The 21,104-nt window shown below is 43.1% G+C and overlaps 1 protein-coding gene across 5 annotated transcripts in view; it reads right to left on the bottom strand.

The window, feature by feature from the left end:
- LOC115476931 (WAP four-disulfide core domain protein 12-like) overlaps positions 1-20,469 on the bottom strand; it is a 31,465-nt gene extending 10,996 nt beyond the window's left edge. Inside the window, exons 1-4 of one of the 5 annotated variants that reach the window (XR_003943241.1) lie at positions 20,206-20,467; positions 15,912-16,052; positions 14,004-14,138; positions 12,441-12,801 (exon numbers count right to left, since the gene is read on the bottom strand). Coding sequence is in view for 2 of the 5 variants with exons in the window: in XM_030213518.1 (XP_030069378.1) it covers positions 15,912-16,052; positions 20,206-20,290 (226 nt within the window). In the remaining 3 variants the exon portion in view is untranslated. Of the gene's footprint in view, positions 1-812; positions 927-12,440; positions 12,802-14,003; positions 14,139-15,911; positions 16,053-20,205 lie in introns of those variants that run through there. The other 4 variants (XM_030213518.1, XR_003943240.1, XR_003943239.1 and 1 more) reach the window with 4 other exon arrangements.
- Between the last annotated feature and the right edge of the window lie 635 nt (positions 20,470-21,104).

Here is a 21,104-nt window from a genome sequence, read left to right as displayed (position 1 = left end):
CTCTTCCTATTTAAATAATAGCAAAAATAGAAAATATTGATTATAAAAGTCATGTGGAGGGGCATAATCGATATGGACGCTCAAGTTTTGCTGAGGACATCCTCACAAAATGTGAGGGCGTCCATCTTTTGTTTCGATAATATGGTCGGGGACGCTCGAATCTTGACATTTAGGTCATCCCTAGAGATGGTCGTCCCTAGACTTGGTCGTTTCTGATTTTCGGCGATAATGGAAACTAAGGACGCCCATCTCAGAAACAACCAAATCCAAGCCCTTTGGTTGTGGGAGGATTCAGCATTCGTAGTGCACTGGTCCCCCTGCTTGAGATCAGTTTGCACTTACTGTCTCCAGTGTATGCAAGTTGATCTCATGTATAGTCATTCTCATATCATTAGAACCTTATTAGCTGTGACATCAACAAGACAGATAGAAGCCCTGCGATAATTGCAGATATTATTTATTTTCATTCGCTGGAGCAGGGAAAGAAAACAGCTCAACTCAGCAATTAGTAACACTCACAAGAAATCATTTTTAAACAAATGTTAAACACCAGCTTTCAAAAAGAAATTTGATCATCTACAAGCAACGTTCTGATGCCTCTGAAGGAGACCCAGAGCTGAACGTCAAAAGTAAGAACTTGCCAAAAATTTTGGAAATTCTGGTTTGCTGCAAAAACAATCTGCTTTTGAAAATGAAGGTCCACATTGCCCATAGTTCATGAAAGCAATTCGTTCTTTCATGAGTAAAATTTGATGCCTTCACCAGCCAGGTCTAACACAATTCTGTTTCCGAAAAGTATCTGCTATACTCACTTATACCAGGAAACGATGCAGAGCCCAGCTCGGTGCAGAAGGCTAGAAGCACCGACAGGAAGACGATTGAACCGATGGTCTTCATTGTGTCTCTAGAGTCTGATCCTCGTACTGCTCGAAGCCCACATTTAAACACTGACATGGGTGGAGCCAGGGATGAGCTGACAGGCACTTCTATTTAATAATTTTATCTTCTGGTGTCTCTGCCCATCATTAACGAAGGAGCCACTTCTGACACCTTCCCTGTCATGCTATTTCTGCACACATTCTGGAGTCATTTAAGGATTAAGGTAGAATTAAACAAACACAATTCCTGAGTACCTGTGTTTCCAAATGAGGATATCTGTCTGTTAAGTGAGAGACTTGTGTCACTGGAGCTCAACACACAGAAGCTGCTTAAATTCTGCTGAGAGAGCAGCACATTTGTTCTTATTTCAGGGACTAGAAAATTTGCATAATCTGGCTACTACCTATATATACTATATAAACCACTTTGATTGTAACTACAGAAAAGTAGTATATCAAGTCCCTTTCCCCAAAGAGCTTAACTATGTATTGAGTGAAAAAATATCTTCCCCAATTTGTTTTAAAAGTATTTCCATGCACCTTCCCTGAGTGTCCCCTAGTCTTTGGAAAAATTCGAATCACCTCTACTCGTTCTACACCGCTCAGGATTTTGTAGACCTCAATCCTATCTCCCCTCAGCTGTCTCTTTTCCAAGCTGAAGAGCCCTAAACCTTTTAGCATTTCCTTATATGAGAAGAGGTCCATCCCCTTTATCATTTTGTCCACTCTTCTTTCTAATTCCACTATATCTTTTTTGAGGTACAGTGACCAGAACGGAACGCAATACTCTAGGTGAGGTTGCACCATGGAGCGATACAGAGGCATTATAGTATTTTCGGTCTTATTCACCATCTCTTTCCTAATTCTTCGTCATATTTACCAAGGAAAGTGAAATAATTCCTAGCATTCTGTTTGCTTTTTTGGCCAACACACGCTGAGAAGAAGGTTACAGTGTATTGTCTACAATGGCACCTAAATCTTTTTCTTGAGTGCTGACCCCCAAGGTGGACCCTAGCATTGGGTAACTATGGTTTGGATTATTCTTTCCAATGTGCATCACTTTGCATTTGTCGACATTAACTTTCATTTGCCATTTGGACGTCTCCCAGTTTCCTAAGGTCTTCCTGCAATTTTTCACAATCCGCATGTGTTTTGACAACTCTGAATAGTTTTGTACCATCAGCAAATGTATTCACCTCACTTGTCATTCCATTTTCCAGATCTTGTATAAATATGTTAAATAGCTCCAGTCCCAGTACAGATCCCTGTGGCACTCCACTATTCACCCACCTCCGTTGAGAGAAATGGCCATTTAACCCTACCCTCCTTTTTTTGTCCAATACCAATTCCTAATCCATTGCCTCCTATCCCATTTACTTGTAAGTACCGTTCATGTGCATGCTATCAGGAAAGGAGTGCCCCGTTATTTCAGAAATAGGGCACCCTTTTTCCGAAGAGTGTGTATTCAATGATTTTGCTACTGAGACAAAAAAAAATGACCAAAGAAAATGATTGAAACAAACATTCTCAGAAATGACACAGGGAACGACAGAAAATTAAATCTTCTGACGGCCCATCCATATTACTTTTTGCTTTGGCCAACCGATTAATCAGATGCTGCTTTCAACATTCCATTCTGACTAATGAGATTCATATTTGAGCCACAGCTGACCATCATTGCTTTCCACTTTTCTCTCATATCTTCACTTATGGACCCAAGGTCAGTCCAAGTGCAGTGACAGCCTTCTGATCAATGGGCATGGATTACAGTTCTCACTGTGATCAGGCTAGATCAATCTGTCTATCCATCTGAGGTGCCATAAAATCTCCCAACATGCACTGATCAGATCCAAATTTGGGGGGAAAGGTGAAGGAGAAACCTAGCATCTATCCTATGTAACTGACTTCGATCTAATAAAAGTGATGTCATTGTCAACAGGGCCCATGCATAAAGCATTAGAAATGCCAAGGTTTTCACTCCTTTCTATTTCTTAATATTAATCAGAAATCACAACTAATACATTAAACAGAAGCCAAACAGACTTTTATTTCATTAATTCATTCGGTGTATATTTTGTTTTCTTTTTCCCTTTTCTAGGACAGATTTAAGGCCAACCTGTAGAAACTGGCAATTCTTTCTGTTCCAGGCTTCTGCATCTCAGAGAGGGATGAAGTTTTGGGTTTTTTAAAGGGCTGCAGGAAGCAGGGCTTTTTTTTCCTGGGGGTACTATCTCGACGGTACTGAGTACTGGCACCTATCCCATCACCTACAACAAGTAACTCATAGTTTCCAAGTACTAATGAAAAAGACCATCCCAAATATCTACATAAAGAGTCCTCCCCCCCCCCCCCCCATGGGAAAAGCAGTGTCTTCATCCATTCCCCACAGCCCCATAGGGGAACATAGAGCAGAAGCGTAGCCAGGTTGTGACGCCATGGGGAGGGGAGAGGCACACGCATGCACTGTGTAGGTGTGATGGACTGCCTGAAAAATAGGTGCCATTGCTGTCCAAAGTCTGTTTGGGGGAGCGATCGCTCCCCTGGCACCCCACCTAGCTACGCCTCTGATATGGAGGTCCTACTGCGGGCACAGTCCGGCTTCGTGGAGCTTCCATTTGTTTGCACCTGTTCTATTTCTAATTCATGGTCATTTGTTTTGTATTTGATGAGGTTTCATACATGTTCTGCACATGTGACTAAGGTGTGGTATTTTCTGAGCTATGAGTTCTATTTAGAGCTTTGAAGCTGTCCAACTTGTCTTATTTTCGCAACAGGAGCTCCAGGGACTGCTGTATTGCAGTGTTGCTTTTATATGGACTCTGTTGCTGATTGCATGAGGCGTGGCCACTAAGGTGGCAGGTGTTTTGGGTCACTCTGGGGTCCTTTTACAAAGGCGCGCTGAAAATTGGTGTGCGGTAGTTTGGGGGATTTTGGCATATGCAGAATCATTTTTCAGGGCGCCTGTAAAAAAGGCCTTTTCCCCCTGAAAATGGATGTACTACTACTACTACTACTTATCATTTCTAAAGCGCTACTAGACGTACGCAGCGCTGTACACTTGAACATGAAGAGACAGTCCCTGCTCAACAGAGCTTACAATCTAATTAGGACAGACAAACAGGAGAAATGAGGGATAAGGACAAAGAGTAGCAAGATTCCAGAATCCCAAAGACTACTTTGGGATTCCGAAATCTTGCTACTCTTTGGGATTCCACACAGAATCTTGCTACTGTGGGATTCTGGAATCTTGCTACTCTTTGGGGTTCTGCACGGAATCTTGCTACTCTTTGTCCTTATCCCTTATTTGTCCTGTTTGTATGTCCTAATTAGATTGTAAGCTCTGATGAGCAGGGACTGTCTCTTCATGTTCAAGTGTACAGCGCTGCGTACGTCTAGTAGCGCTTTAGAAATGATAAGTAGTAGTAGTAGTAGTACATCCATTTTCGGGGGGAAAAGGCCTTTTTTACAGGTGCCCTGAAAAATGATTCTGCATATGCCGAAACCCCCCAAACTACCGCACACCAATTTTCAGCGCGCCTTTGTAAAAGGCCTGCGATAAAAATGAAACCAGCACACGCCCAAAACCGGTCTGAGCCCTTAATGCCACCCATTTATCTAGCAGTAAAGACTCACGCACTACACGTGTGGTGACCAATCGGAGCGTGCCAAGTGCCGATTACTAATACTTATCATTTCTATAGCGCTACTAGACGTACGCAGCGCTGTACACTTGAACATGAAGAGACAGTCCCTGCTCGACAATCTAATTAGGACAGACAAACAGGACAAACAAGAGATAAGGGAATATGTGTGGGGAAAATCAAAATTGCCACGCGTCCATTTTGGTTCTCTGACCTTCCCGCCAGCCATAGACCTAGCAGTAAAGAATTTAGGTGGTAGTGACCTACACTCATCAGATGCCATTTGTGGCGCATCCGCAAATAAAAATTTTTTTTACAGATGCGGCCAAAAAGTGAAATTACCACAAGAGCCACGCGGTAGTTGTGTGGAAAGTCCATTTTGGCGCGAGTTGGGCGTGCATAGGCGCCTACGTGGCTTAGTAAAAGGGGTCCTCTGCACCTTAGAAACAGCTCTGCGTGTGAGTACCGGCACCTTTTTTTTTTAAACTAGAAAAAAAGCATTGGCAATAGGTGAGCAGGAAACTGTGGGGTCCTTTTACTAAGCAGTGCTGAAAAATGGCTTACGGTAGTGTAGGCGCGGGTTTTGGGCGCGCACAGAATCATTTTTCAGCGCACCTGTAAAAAAGGCCTCTTCCCTCCCCCCCCCCCCCAAAAAAAATGGACATGCGGCAAAATCAAAATTGCCATGTGTCCATTTTGGGTCTGTGGGTAATGACCTACGTATGTCAGATGCCACTTGGCGCACGTCCACTATGCGCACCAGAAAATGAAAAATATTTTTCAGATGCGCGCCAAAATTGAAATTACTACAAAGGCCACGCGGTAACCAGGTGGTAACTCCAATTTTGCGTGCATTGGGCACATGTAGGCACCAATGTAGCTTAGTAAAAGGAGCCCTGTAATGGCTTTGAAACACATGATTCCTGTGTCTTCACCAGCTCTGGCCAGTCTTCATTATAGTGCTTAATTGCTGAATATGAACTGACTTTTTATTTATTTCCATAATGTTTAAACAGCGATTCTTGTCATTACATACATAATCTCCTTTCCCCAAGCACACTCAGCCAAACAAAGAATAAACCTTGAATCCCTTTAACAAAGCTGCAGTAAGCATTAATGCATTGTGATGGAAAATATTAAAAATTGCTTTTCAGTCTTGCTTTAATTGATAATACATTTTTAAAAAATCGTCTGTCTTTGACCAAAAGTGATTTTCCTTGTATATCTCAAAGAACAGGCTGGAATGTAAGGAACATCTCAAAAACAATGTATGAGATAAGGCACACTCAAGAACAATGTATAAGATAAAGCACATCTCAGAAACAATGTATGAGATAAGACGCATCTCAAGAACAGGTTGAAATGTCTCTGAAGCCAGCTTGCGCAGGAGGGAGGCAGGGTATGCTTGAGGTTCAGGAGATAAGCCACCTGGCCAGTGGTTTGTTTACCTGAACTGAGAGCATATGACTGAAACCTCATGTACATTCCTGGATAAGTTTTAGCTTAATAAAAAGGGGGCTTTTTGCAACAGAGCCTTGGGGCTCATTCTGTGGATGGATGCATCGTGCAGAAAAGACTTGTTCCTGGTCATATGGAGACTTCGGGCTTTTCGCTGCAACGGGCCCCCCCAGCTGATGAGATAAGGGCCTGAATGATGTAATTCCTGACCAGTGATGATGTATGTATGTATATATATACAGTGGGGGAAATAAGTATTTGATCCCTTGCTGATTTTGTAAGTTTGCCCACTGACAAAGACATGAGCAGCCCATAATTGAAGGGTAGGTTATTGGTAACAGTGAGAGATAGCACATCACAAATTAAATCCGGAAAATCACATTGTGGAAAGTATATGAATTTATTTGCATTCTGCAGAGGGAAATAAGTATTTGATCCCCCACCAACCAGTAAGAGATCTGGCCCCTACAGACCAGGTAGATGCTCCAAATCAACTCGTTACCTGCATGACAGACAGCTGTCGGCAATGGTCACCTGTATGAAAGACACCTGTCCACAGACTCAGTGAATCAGTCAGACTCTAACCTCTACAAAATGGCCAAGAGCAAGGAGCTGTCTAAGGATGTCAGGGACAAGATCATACACCTGCACAAGGCTGGAATGGGCTACAAAACCATCAGTAAGACGCTGGGCGAGAAGGAGACAACTGTTGGTGCCATAGTAAGAAAATGGAAGAAGTACAAAATGACTGTCAATCGACAAAGATCTGGGGCTCCACGCAAAATCTCACCTCGTGGGGTATCCTTGATCATGAGGAAGGTTAGAAATCAGCCTACAACTACAAGGGGGGAACTTGTCAATGATCTCAAGGCAGCTGGGACCACTGTCACCACGAAAACCATTGGTAACACATTACGACATAACGGATTGCAATCCTGCAGTGCCCGCAAGGTCCCCCTGCTCCGGAAGGCACATGTGACGGCCCGTCTGAAGTTTGCCAGTGAACACCTGGATGATGCCGAGAGTGATTGGGAGAAGGTGCTGTGGTCAGATGAGACAAAAATTGAGCTCTTTGGCATGAACTCAACTTGCCGTGTTTGGAGGAAGAGAAATGCTGCCTATGACCCAAAGAACACCGTCCCCACTATCAAGCATGGAGGTGGAAATGTTATGTTTTGGGGGTGTTTCTCTGCTAAGGGCACAGGACTACTTCACCGCATCAATGGGAGAATGGATGGGGCCATGTACCGTACAATTCTGAGTGACAACCTCCTTCCCTCCGCCAGGGCCTTAAAAATGGGTCGTGGCTGGGTCTTCCAGCACGACAATGACCCAAAACATACAGCCAAGGCAACAAAGGAGTGGCTCAGGAAGAAGCACATTAGGGTCATGGAGTGGCCTAGCCAGTCACCAGACCTTAATCCCATTGAAAACTTATGGAGGGAGCTGAAGATGCGAGTTGCCAAGCGACAGCCCAGAACTCTTAATGATTTAGAGATGATCTGCAAAGAGGAGTGGATCAAAATTCCTCCTGACATGTGTGCAAACCTCATCATCAACTACAGAAGACGTCTGACCGCTGTGCTTGCCAACAAGGGTTTTGCCACCAAGTATTAGGTCTTGTTTGCCAGAGGGATTAAATACTTATTTCCCTCTGCAGAATGCAAATAAATTCATATACTTTCCACAATGTGATTTTCCGGATTTAATTTGTGATGTGCTATCTCTCACTGTTACCAATAACCTACCCTTCAATTATGGGCTGCTCATGTCTTTGTCAGTGGGCAAACTTACAAAATCAGCAAGGGATCAAATACTTATTTCCCCCACTGTATATAACTTTTCTATAGCCTTCCTTTAGTAATGTACTCGATTAGTGTGTGTATTTCTTAATCATCGTGATGCAGTAACAATAATGGCATATACACTCTCCAATTAAAGTGCAAATAAAGAGTTCCATTTACCCAATACGAATCTAAAAGAATCTGTAGTATTTTAGTCTTTGAGCAGTCTGTGGTGATCAAGTGAGCAGGCTGCAATACCAAAGCAATACAGTAGTTGGCGCTGCGAGCAGGGTTCGTAGAGGGGAATGGAATTTTTTAAGCAAAAAATTGGGAAAAATAAAGCGGAGAGTGTTATTGAGATCCCAGGATGGGATGCAGTACCATATGATATAATAGCCACTGAGTGGTCAAAATGTGCAGGTTTGTGTAAGGAGTGGGACTCCTGTTTAAAGGGGTTAGAACCCTTAGATGTGGTTAGATGTATGCAAAAAATTAAGATAGAACAATATTCTGTCAGAAGGCGTGGATGGATTCTGTTAACCGCTTATCGGAAAATCCATCAGAACCATGATGAACAGCATAGAAAAATTGCAGAATTAGAGTGCCAAATGTATGACTTGCATAGTCAAAATGTAATGCTTAATTGTCAAAATAAATTGTTAGCTGATAAGCTGGATACATATCAGACCATTGCTGAGCGTGCTGCAGTAAGGGTGGCACAGTATAAATACAAAAAGCGAAAAGGGAAAGTTAACAAAAAGAAGGTACGTTTATGTATTGCTAAAGCAGGGCTGTCTTTTGACCCTGATTCTTGGGATGGGGACAATTGGGGCACCTCAACCTCAGAGTCAAGTGAGGATCCCGAAGATTTCACGTCCCCTCCAAAAGTTAAAGGAGAAAAAAAAAGCGCACCCGATAGAACGGAGGCGCATGATACAAGATGCCCAGGGAGTGTATCAAAGAAAGGATCTAGTGGAAGATTACACCCAAAATGAAGTTGCTGATTTGATAGAGAGATTTCAGCAGAGATCGGGGGGAAGCTTTGCTTGCCTGGATTGTGCATATTTATGAGTTGGGGGCAGCTGATATTAAGTTGGATATAATGGACTGTAAGAAATTTATTACATTGAGTAAGGAACCCTATGTGCAGGCAGCTTTTCGGGATTTTCAGGGACATCCCCCAGTAGATGGGAGACCCTATAATAATAATACCACTATGTTAGAATTAGTAGTGGAAGGGTGTAATTGCAAGTATCCTACAGAAGCAGATTGGCCTGGGAATCAGCGTCCCTGGTATTGTGTGCAAAGAATAAAGGAGGAAGGGATGAAAACAGCAATTTTTGTAGGGCAGGCAGATACTTTTTCTCAGATAGCATTGTCTGTCAGTGTCCAAAATAAATTGATTGACTGCTCCTCCTGCATGTAAGCAGGTAATCATGACCTTATTAATTAATGAAACAGGGAACCCCATTTGGGATGTGATGGAAAAGTTGCAGCAGTTAGGAGACCTTGGGGAGTGGGGCCCAAAAATATCTGATCGGGGACAGAAGGGGGGGAAAGGAAGGTGATGGGACTAATCGAGCCTCCAGAAAAGAAATGTTTATTGCCTTGTTGAAGGATGGGGTAGCTCGAGAAAAATTGGATGGTATCCCCACATCCGAAATGTGGCAGATATATAAAAAGCAGGGATTAAATGAGGGCAAGGTAGTACGCAGTCAGCAAGCTCAGGTAAATATCGACAGATCAGTTCCTCCTCCCCCTGAGGCCAGAACCCCTAGTGCTAGAGTTAGTACTAGCGCGCCCCCACAAGAGGAAGAAGAATGGCAGGGGTATTCTTACACTCACAGCATTAGTACTGCAGCAAGACAAAGCAATGGGGTGGGAATTGTGAATCATCCCCAGCTGAGCCAGCCCTTTCAGTCCATGTAGTAAGTGACTGGTTGCCTTGTCCTGCTGCTGGAGTGGGGAAGTAGCTGAGAACTGTGGAGGAACTGGGCTGAGAACTGGGGAGGAACTGGGGCCTAGATGCACAAAACTCTAACGACCCTTTAACGACAAAATTTGCCACCGTTGCATGCATTATAGGCCTTTTTCTGAAGCCGCTAGCAGATAACGAAAACGGAATGCAAACCAGAAACTACCATTGAAATGTAGACAATTCGCAATGCACTAACCATACCGACGATTCTAACGAATCATTTAACGTGAGAAATTTAGCGAGATCTCAGACCTGTCGCTCAGGCCTGAGCTGTCATCTCCCCGCTCCCTCCTGCACCTTAAAAATGCAAGCTGGCAAGTAAAAAAAAAAAAAAAAAGTTACATAAAACACAAACCGTTAGTTCCCCACTTCCCCCTGCACTAACCGAAACAAAAAAAAAAATTCAAATAGATCGGGAGGGGGCAAAGGCGCTTGTCAGGAGCGTCCTGTATGGGCGCCCTTGCCCCCCCCCCCCCTAAAATCACCACTGTTCCCCGCTTCAGCCGGTTTTAATAAAAACAAATTTCCACATTTTCTCATCTCCGGTCCCCATCCCTTCCTGTGTTTCCTGTCCCTTGCTCCAGAGCTCCTCCTCCCATCATCCTCCGCCTCCACCCCCATGCCCCGCCCCCTGGGATCGTCGCGGCTGCTCCCACTCTCCACCGGACCTCCCCTCCGCATTACTGTCCCACGCAGCACCTGTCACCTGTATGTGGAGGCGCTGCACAGGATAAAACATCTGATCGCCAATTGCTTCTCCCTCCTCCGACGTCAGTCTGTTGTTCCTAGGCCCGCCCTCCATTGACGTAAGTTACCTACATTAGTTATCTACGTAGGTAACTTACGTCAATGGAGGGCGGGCCCAGGAACAACAGACTGACGTTGGAGGAGGGAGAAGCAATTGGCGATCAGATATTTTATCCAGTGCAGCGCCTCCACATACAGGTGACAGGCGCTATGCGGGACGGTAATGCGGAGGGGGGGGCTGCTGGAGGGTGGGAGCGGCGGCGACGATCCCAGGGGGGCGGGGCACGGGGGCGGAGGCGGAGGATGGCGGGAGGTGGAGCCTTGGAGCAAGGGACAGGAAACACAGGAAGGGAGGGGGACCGGAGATGAGAAAATGTGGAGATTTGTTTTTATTAAAACCGGCTGAAGTGGGGAACAGTGGCGATCTCGGGGGGGGGGGGGGGCAAGGGCGCCCATACAGGATGCTCCTGACGAGCGCCTTTGCCCCCTCCCGATCTATTTGAATGTTTTTTTGTTTCGCTTAGTGCAGGGGGAAGTGGGGAGCCACGTGTTCGTGTTGTGTTTTTTTTTGGACGTTTGTGGCATGCGCAGAGCAGCCAGCATAACGCTTGGCTGCTCTGCGCATGATTTAGGGGCCCATTACTGACGGGGATTATGATTCATTGATACATTGTACTTCTCGATACCGCAATGAACATGTTTGACCTGGTTTTTTGGTGCATGCTTCGGTTTTTCAAAATCGTTAAGGACTTTAAAGATTTAGATTTTTTTACGTTTCTTTGATGCATCTGGGCCTGGGTTTGATTCCCAATGCAACTCCTAGTGACCTTGGGCAAGTCACTTGAGGAGCGTTTTACTAAGGGTTTGTGCGCACGAATGGATATTAATGTTTGCTAAGTAACCCATTTATGCCAACTAAAACCTGGTATAAACTTCCACACCTAACTTAAGCATGGATCTGGCATATTCTATAATAGGAATGCCCACATCCCGTCATGCCCCTCCCATGGCCACACCCCCTTTTGAGATCTGCGCATTAGAATATACATACACCACTTTACAGAATTCACTTAGAAAGTTGTACATGTAAATTCTAATTAGTACCAATCAGTGCAGACAATTGATTGATATTAGCCAATTATAAGCACCGATTGGCTAATCAATTAAGTCACGTGTGTAGTTTGGCCGCACTGTCAAATTTGCACGTGCAACTTTAGTTGCCATATATAGAATCCAGGCCTGTTAGTTTAGTGCAGAAATACAGATTAGCGGTTGCTCACACTACTGCATTTATGCACATAAGAGGACATTTATATGTGTGGATCAAAGCGTTCTATAAATTTAAGTGTTATGGAATGAGGGGTCTATTCGCTCAAGTAATCTTCTAAGTTTTGATCAAACTGTACGATATACACAGAAAAATTGAAGTGGCTATATGTTATAGTGGATGTTCCCAGGGACAGAGAATGGGCAAATCAGAGCCAGGATGGAAACTTATGCATTATTCACACTTTTACACGGACAGAACTATGCATGTCTTGGAGCGGTGTAAATTGTACACCTGCTTTTCCTAAGGTTTATAAAGGCAACAAATCCACTTATGTGGAGTGGAGGAGTGGCCTAGTGGTTAGCACACCACTCTTGCAATACACAGGTGGCTGGTTCAAAATCCCACTGCTGCTCCTTGTGATCTTGGGCAAGTCACTTAAACCTCCATTGCCTCAGGTACAAACTTAGATTGTGTGCCCTCAAGGGCCAAAGAAATACCCAGTGTACCTGAATGTAACTCACCTTGAGCTACTACTGAAAAAGGTGTGAGCAAAATCTAAATAAATAAATTATGTGTCTTGATAGCCTGAGTGCCCTGTTGTAAAATTACCCCCATTACTCACAGCAACAGTCCCTGTAAGCAAATCTGAGCCCAGCAAAAGAAACTGCAGGCAAAAGAACAGACTTCATCGTTCATGCTTTTTATTCTGACAATAATTGAACAGCTCTCTGTATACATATGTTTAAAGTTTTATCTGAACTTTAATCTGTTGGGGTTTTCTTCAGTTGTGTAAGTTTCACTGCATCAGAAAACACCTCATTTGCACAATACAAACAGGATTCAGATATGGTCATTTTTTCAGACCAAACACATTAATGGTATACAGTACACAGCAGTGATCAATTTACAGCCACAACATCAGGATTTGCCTTTACAGCTCTAATGAGCTGCTGAAATGGAGATCCATGTCAAAAAAAGGTGAAATTCCATGCATTCCCTTGTGCCAGAGCTGAAAAGGCAGGCATCTATTTATATCACAGTTAATCTGCAAAGATAAATCAGAGACTATCAAGTAACTGTATTCACATTCCAGTTTTCCTCCTGTCTTCTGAATACTCCCTTCTGATGGTCTCAGTGTTCCCAGCACACACAAAACTGGAATCTTTGGAGGCTGTGCTGCTTTTATGGATCTGTGACAAAACAGTGGGCCTGTAAAACTGTATTATTTCTTGAAGTGTATTTTTCTAGTTTGGTCAGTAGGAGGTGCATGTTTATGTTTAAATCTGTTAGACAGACCTGACTGTTCCCGCTTTAGTTAACACAGGTAAGAGGTAACCTGCAGTGAAGTGGCCAGCTATTTTTAAAACTTGTTGTTCTGGGCTCTGATTGACCCAGGAGCTCAAAATTAATCTAGGATATAGTGGCTTTTTCTACAGTGTCAGCATGGAAGTAGAGCGAGAAAAACCTCTTTACTCAGACCCTGTGAACAGTTATATTTGATAACTGTGAGCAGCTACATTTCCTGTATTTCCTAGGCACTATTCAGGTAGTGAACAAATGTTTAGATAGTTCTATAATTGATCCATATTCAGTTACTCGTTACTATGTGTTGTTTTTGTTCCATCTGTTTTTATGGTTCAATATTTTTCATGACAATAAACATTTTTAATTTATTGCCTCTGCTTGTCTGGACTGACTAAGAATCTTGGTGGTTTGTGTGTTGGGTCTATGGGTGCTTTCTAGGAACTGTGGGACCACTGGGAGTGTGACCCAGTAACCTAGGAATCACTGGGGATAATTTGAGAGCGAGAGACTCTCCCAGAGGTGGTTGGGACCCAGTTGGTGAGGGGAGGATGATAGTGTAGAGCACAAGCGGCAGGTGCAGGTGTACCTGAGCTGTGCTGGGGATATACCTTCTAAGTGGCCACAGGGTAGCCCCACTCAAGTGGCTAGCCATTTTGTGACAGGATCATGTTAAGATGACCTGTTTGAGCTTTTCAAACCACACAGAGATCTTAAGTAGATCTGACCACATCACACAATTACAAGACAATTAAGAATGTGACAGATTTACTGGAAAAAAAACTGTTAAATCTGGTGTTCCAGAAGCTTCAGCAAAAGTTGCACAATCCAGAGCCAAACTTTAACTGTCCTTTATAACTCAGGATACATGTACATCTTTGTACCCCTAATATTAGGAACTAAGTATCCCATAAAATCAAACAATAAGAATAATAATGCTGATACCTTAGTTTGAGGGCCAGCATAAACGCCCACAGATGGGACAACACTTGTAAGCATCTTTGCAATCAAAGTCGTTGCTGCATTCAGTCTTACGCAACGCGCACTTCGGTACAATATTTGGGCACGCACCAGGTTTATCTGGGGGTGGGGGGGAAGAGAAGGTCACATCATTAAAAGTTTCTTTCTGTGTGGCTGTGTAGTTCTCAAATCCTTGACAACAACCAACACAGACGTTTAGGAACAAGTTTACGAAAAAGCATACGATTTTAGCACTTAACACAGATTAACAACTAAAAGGAACAGGCCTCACTGCAAAGGCTCTGTAGTAACTGTTGAACGTATGTCCAGCCTTCCCCCTGCAGCTTCTACGCAGACAGGCTCCCTAGCACACTTTCCCCTGGGTTCTATTTATGGAGCCCAAATTTGGGAGCTGAAATTTCAGCCTAGCTTAAAGATTCACGCACAAATATTTTAACTATCCATTAGCTAGCAATTAATAGATGTTAACAATCAATTTTGCAGTTAATTGCCAATAATTGGGATTTGCGCACACAGTTTCTATAAAACTGGGTGCTTGAATCCCCTAGCGCACAACTCAGAAAGGAGAATGGCCAGGACAAGGGCAGACGGAAAGCCCTTAGCTGCTAGTGGTGGAAAAGTCCGAGGCTGCCCCGTTGTAAACCGCTGCTACACAAAAGGGGAAGAAACAACAATCCGTCTTCAGTTTAGATACTGTCAGCTTGAATGCTGGTAATGTTTTGTGTAGCAGCGGTTTACAACGGGGCAGCCTCGGACTTTTCCACCACTAGCAGCTAAGTACTGACCAGCTTTTTAGATGGTTCGGGGGTCAAAGTAAGGGCTGTATTTTTTGCAATAGGGGCTTTCCGTCTAGTTAGCGATATTTAACCGGGCTGAGTTCAGATTGTTATAGTTTGGTGGTTGGTGTCTCTCAATAGGTAATAGTTAAGGAGGAAAACAGTTTTTTCAATTCACTCGTTTTTATCATACTATGAGTTTTTACGTTTGATGTTTTTTTTTCTCTCTTTTCCTCCTGGCTGGAACCAGTGATAGGAATGGACTCCTGAGTTTGAAGGGATTTGTTTAATACTTCTGTATTTTCCCTTCGAGGAGCTTTGAGGTTCCAATTTATATAAGTGGTTATTCATGATTTCCTGGTTGGAAACTTTACCATATAATTGGGAAACACCCACAAACTTTATTTCATAGTTCAAACTTCTAATTGAGGTAGGCTACTCTATTCACACCATTTATAGAATAGTATTTAGAGCTGACTTCTACGCTAAGCTTTGGGCACGAGGCTTTACACCAACTGAAACTTGGTGTGAATCCTGGCATATAAATTAGGCTCGAATCCCTGGTATTCAGTAATACTTTGTGCTTCTTTAGTGAACACTCCTGACCCTCCCATGCCCTTCCCATGGCCACACCCCCTTTTGAGTTGTGCACTATAAGACTTATGGGCGGATCTTTAGAGAATATTGCCTAGCAAGGTGCATGTGTAGTTCCAAAATACGGCCAATTAACACTAATAATTGATTGCTAGCACCCAAACATTAGCACTAATTGGCTCGTTAACCAATTTAGTTGCACACATTCTGCATTGGGAAAATTGTGCACCAGAGGATGGGGTGTGTTTCCAAATCTTCATGTGTGCTTCTCCATCCCCAGGAAAATTCTACCCACACAAGAAGCAGAGGGAAATTTCTGCAGGTTCCTTGTACCTGGGACTGCTTTTGAAAGTGAAAGTAAATGTGTAACTTTCCCTTGGAGAACTGTGATAACCACAGGTAAAAAGTGCCCAGGAGCTTTCAACCAGAGCGAGCAGCTTGAAATCATCCCTTGTTTGTTTCAGTCTTTGCTATGGCTGGATCTACAGCATTATACTCTTACCAAAAATTGCTGCGACGCATTGCATTTTACACATGGAATAACAACATTTTGCATTTGGTGCGCAGTTGACGTCCCCAGAACACATAGCAGGTAATGTTTGCTTGCAAAATCCGGAGTCGTACGGGCAACCCCCAGGATGGTCTGTAAAGGAGAAAAATCCCATTGAAAACATGAACTTGCCTCTGAAACTAGAAAGCATTGCAAAGTCCCTGAAACAGATTCCGAAACGGAGCACCTCATTGGACTGGTTCTATCCTGGAACCGCTTGATTCCACTCAGTAGATAAGCCCTAGCATTGGCTTTGAACTGTAAGCACCGATGAGTAGTTTTATATGAGTAGTTTCAGGACGTCAGACTGACAGAAACAGAAGCCTGCGTGGCCACATTGGTGATCTGCAAGGGCCGACTTCTACATGGAATGTTGCTAGTGGGATTCTGGGCAAGTCACTTAACCCTCCATTGCCCCATGTAAGCCGCATTGAGCCTGCCATGAGTGGGAAAGCGCAGGGTACAAATGTAACAAAAATAAAATAGATACTATTGGAGATTCTAGATGGAATGTTGCTACTATTGAGATTCTGTTGCTACTATTTGAGATTCCACATGGAATGTTAATGTTGCTATTCCACTAGCAACATTCCATATAGAAGCCTGCCCTTGCAGCCGCGCAGGCTTCTGTTTCTGTGAGTCTGACGTCCTGCACATACGTGCAGGACGTCAGACTCACAGAAACAGAAGCCTGCGCGGCTGCAAGGGCAGGCTTCTACACAGAATGTTGCTAGTGGAGGAGTGCCCTAGTGGTTAGAGTGGTGGACTTTGGTCCTGGGGAACTGGGTTCGATTCCCACTGCAGGCACAGGCAGCTCCTTGTGACTCTGGGCAAGTCACTTAACCCTCCATTGTCCCAGGTACAAGTAAGTACCTGTATATAATATGTAAGCCGCATTGAGCCTGCCATGAGTGGGAAAGCATGGGGTACAAATGTAATACGAAAAACAAATACATGACTGATTTGTTTGTTTTGTGATACAGATTATAGTTATTTAATTCCTTTGTATGATCTATTTCAGAGACTGATCAACCCCTGATGCGAAACGTGGCCACGTGGGGGTTATGTGATCACATCCTATTGTATGAATACATTTGCATCTTTTTAATCAAGAGACCTTGTTTTTGTAGTTTATTTTTGTCCTGCGTGCACACTCTTTATTAGGTTATGTTGGCATAAGGATCTATAACATACAGGACTTCCCAAATCTGCCCTGGTTACTCCTCAGCAGACAAAACTGGAGGCTAAACAAGGACGAATCCAACACTCCAGACCCCGTTCCTTTTATCTCGCTGCACCATATGCCTGGAATAGACTTCCTAAGCTGGTACGTCAAGCTCCATCTCTGGCCGTCTTCAAATCTAAGCTAAAAGCCCACCATTTTGATGCTGCTTTTAACTCCTTATTTTATCATCCTCACTTTAATATTCCCTTATCTCTTCTTTGTCCTGTTTGTATGTCTTAATTAAATTGTAAGCTCTGTCCAGCAGGGAATGTCTCTTCATGTTCAAGTGTACAGCGCTGCGTACGTCTAGTAGCGCTATAGAAATGATAAGTAGTAGTAGTAGTCTTTGGGATTCCGGAATCTTGCTATTATTTGGGTTCCGGAATCTTGCTACTCTTTGGGACTCTGCACAAAAGCTTGCTAATCTTTGGGATTCCAGAATCTTGCTACTCTTTGGGATTCTGGAATCTTGCTACCCTTTTTCCTTAACCCTTGTTTGTCCTGTTTGTCTGTCCTAATTAGATTGTAAGCTCTGTCAAGCAGGGACTGTCTCTTCATGTTCAAGTGTACAGTGCTGCATACGTCTAGTATTGCTATAGAAATGATAAGTAGTAGTCTTTGGGATTCAGGAATCTTGCTATTATTTGGGTTCCGGAATCTTGCTACTCTTTGGGACTCTGCACAAAAGCTTGCTACTCTTTGGGATTCCAGAATCTTACTACTCTTTGGGATTCCGGAATCTTGCTACCCTTTGTCCTTATCCCTTGTTTGTCCTGTTTGTCTGTCCTGATTAGATTGTAAGCTGTGTCGAGCAGGGACTGTCTCTTCATGTTCAAGTGTAAAGCGCTGCGTACATCTAGTAGCGCTATAGAAATGATAAGTAGTAGTAGCAGTAATCCAACAATCTTTTTTTCAGGATATTAGCAATGAATCTGCTTGAGATCAATTTGCACTTACTGTCTCCAGTGTATGCAAGTTGATCTCATGTATAGTCATTCTCGATATCATGATAACCTTATTAGCTGTGACATCAACAAGACAGATATAGGAAGCCCTGCGATAATTGCAGATTTTATTTCTTTTCATTTGCTGGAGCTGGGAAAGAAAACAGCTCAATTTACCAATTAGTAACACTCACAAGAAATCATTTTTTAACAAATGTTGAGTAGAGAGGTGTGGTAGCCGTGTTAGCCCACTTTTAAAGGTAATCAATAAAAATAAAACAAAATAAAACATGAAAAAGAAAATAAGATGATACCTTTTATATTGGACATAACTTAGTACGTTTCTTGATTAGCTTTCGAAGGTTGCCCTTCTTCGTCAGATCGGAAATAAGCAAATTTTGGTAGATGACAGTATATGTAAGTGAGACATTAAAGCATTTCAGTGGCAATCTAAGAGGGTGGGGTGGAAGTGGATGGGTGAGACAGGGGGGATATGCATGGAGACAGGAGAATGTCAAACAAAGCAGTGCAATTTACAATTTACATAGTAACATAGTAGATGACAGCAGAAAAAGACCTGCACGGTCCATCCCGTCTGCCCAACAAGATGAACTCATGTGTATACCTTACCTTGATTTGTACCTGTCTTTTTCAGGGCACAGACTGTATAAGTCTGCTTAGCACTATCCCCTCCTCCCAACCACCAGCCCCGCCTCCCACCACCGGCTCTGGCACAGACCGTATAAGTCTGCCCAGCACTATTCCTCGCCTCCCAACCACCAACCCCTCTTCCCCCCACCGGCTCCGCCACCCAATTTCGGCTAAGCTTCAGAGGATCCATACCCTCGGAACAGGATTCCTTTGTGTTTATCCCATGCATGTTTGAATTCCGTTACTGTTTTCATCTCCACCACCTCCTGCGGGAGGGCATTCCAAGCATCCACCACTCTCTCTGTGAAAAAATACTTCTTGACATCTTTTTTGAGTCTGCCCCCCTTCAACCTCATTCCATGTCTTCTCGTTCTACCGCCTTCCCATCTCCGGAAAAGATTTGTTTGCTGATTAATACCTTTCAAATATTTGAACGTCTGTATCATATCACCCCTGTTCCTCCTTTCCTCCAGGGTATACATGTTCTGGTCAGCAAGTCTCTCCTCATACGTCTTGGAACGCAAATCCCATACCATTCTCGTAGCTTTTCTTATATTTTTGCTTATAATGGGCTAGAAAGCCCAGATCTCTGTTAAGTCCTGTCTGGTGCTAAAAACAAGATTTAACCTACACAGACATCACATGAAAAATGCCACTGCCAGCCAGGATGCCACGCGGGTGGGACAACACTTTACAAAACCAGAACACTGTACCAATGATTTTATGGTGAGAATACTGAAAGGAAACTTTAAAACAATACAGGAACATAAGACTTTTGAAGTCAGAATGATTAAATATTTTGAAACCCATCAGACAGGGCTTAACAGAGATCTGGGCTTTCTAGCCCATTATAAGCCATAAAATTGTAAATTGCACTGCTTTGTTTGACACTCTCCTGTCTCCAAGCATATCCCCTCTGTATCACCCATCCACCTCCACCCCACCCTGTTAGATTGTCACTGAAATGCTTTGATGTCTCACTTACATATACTGTCATCTACCAAGATTTGCATATTTCCGATCTGACGAAGAAGGGCAACCTTCCAAAGCTAATCAAGAAATGTACTAAGTTATGTCCAATAAAAAAGGTATCATCTTATTTTCTTTTTCATGTTTTATTTTGTTTTATTTCCACTGATTGCCTAAACAAATGTTAAACACCAGCTTTCAAAAAGAAATTTGATCCATCTACAAGCTACGTTCTGAAGCCTCTGAAGGAGACTTTCAGAGCTGAACGTCAAAAGTAAGAACTTGCCAAAAATCTTGGAAATTCTGGTTTGCTGCAAAAACAATCTGCTTTTGAAAATGAAGGTCCACATTGCCCATAGTTCATGAAAGCAATTCGTTCTTTCATGAGTAAAATGTGATGCCTTCACCAGCCAGGTCTAACACAATTCTGTTTCTGAAAAGTATCTGCTATACTCACCTGTACTAGGAAACGATGCAGAGCCCAGCTGGGTGCAGAAGGCGAGAAGCACCGACAGGAAGACGATTGAACCCATGGTCTTCATTGTGTCTCTAGAGACTGATCCTCGCCACTGCTCGCAGCCCACATTTAAACACTGACATGGGTGGAGCTAGGGATGAGCTGACAGGCACTTTTCAGAGACCTGTTCCTAATCTTACACCCAAACTTCTATTTGACAATTTTACTTTATCTTCCGGTGTCTCTTCCCAACATTAAGGAAGGAGCCACTTCTGACACCTCCCTCTGCACACATTCTGGAGTCATTTAAGAATTAAGGTAGAATTAAACAAACATAGCTGCAGAGTACCTGTGTGTGTGTTTCCAAATGAGGATATCTGTCGGTTAAGTGAGAGACTTGTGTCACTGGAGCTCAACACACAGAAGCTGCTTAAATTCTGCTGAGAGAGCAATGCACTTCAGGGGCTAGAAAATGTGCATAATCTGGCTACTTACTTGAAATGAAGATCATACATCACCTTGGGCTAAACAAATTTTTTTTGAATTTTCGATTAATGCAATTTAAAAATAAATCTACACACAAAAAATTTTTTTACTGTATCAAAATGTGCTCAGTCCGAGCCTGGTGCAACCATTATATCCTCAGGGAGAATATGTGGTCATATCACAGTTGGAACCATCACTGCACATTCAATGTTCCACCTCCCTAATGTATGTACATTCATCCAGACCAGATGTAAGGCCTTCACCATATATTGGATAATATAATAAACTTAGATTAACACATTTTTATATTTATCAGAAAGAAACATTACCCAGCCAAAACCCTGCTAACACAATCTTATACTAAATATATGGAGGTACAACCCAAACAATCAGAGTTGTACAAAACAATATGC

The sequence above is a fragment of the Microcaecilia unicolor genome, chromosome 8, assembly GCF_901765095.1.
Source record: "Microcaecilia unicolor chromosome 8, aMicUni1.1, whole genome shotgun sequence".
NCBI lineage: Eukaryota > Metazoa > Chordata > Amphibia > Gymnophiona > Siphonopidae > Microcaecilia > Microcaecilia unicolor.
This window is presented reverse-complemented; position numbering and strand designations above follow the sequence as displayed.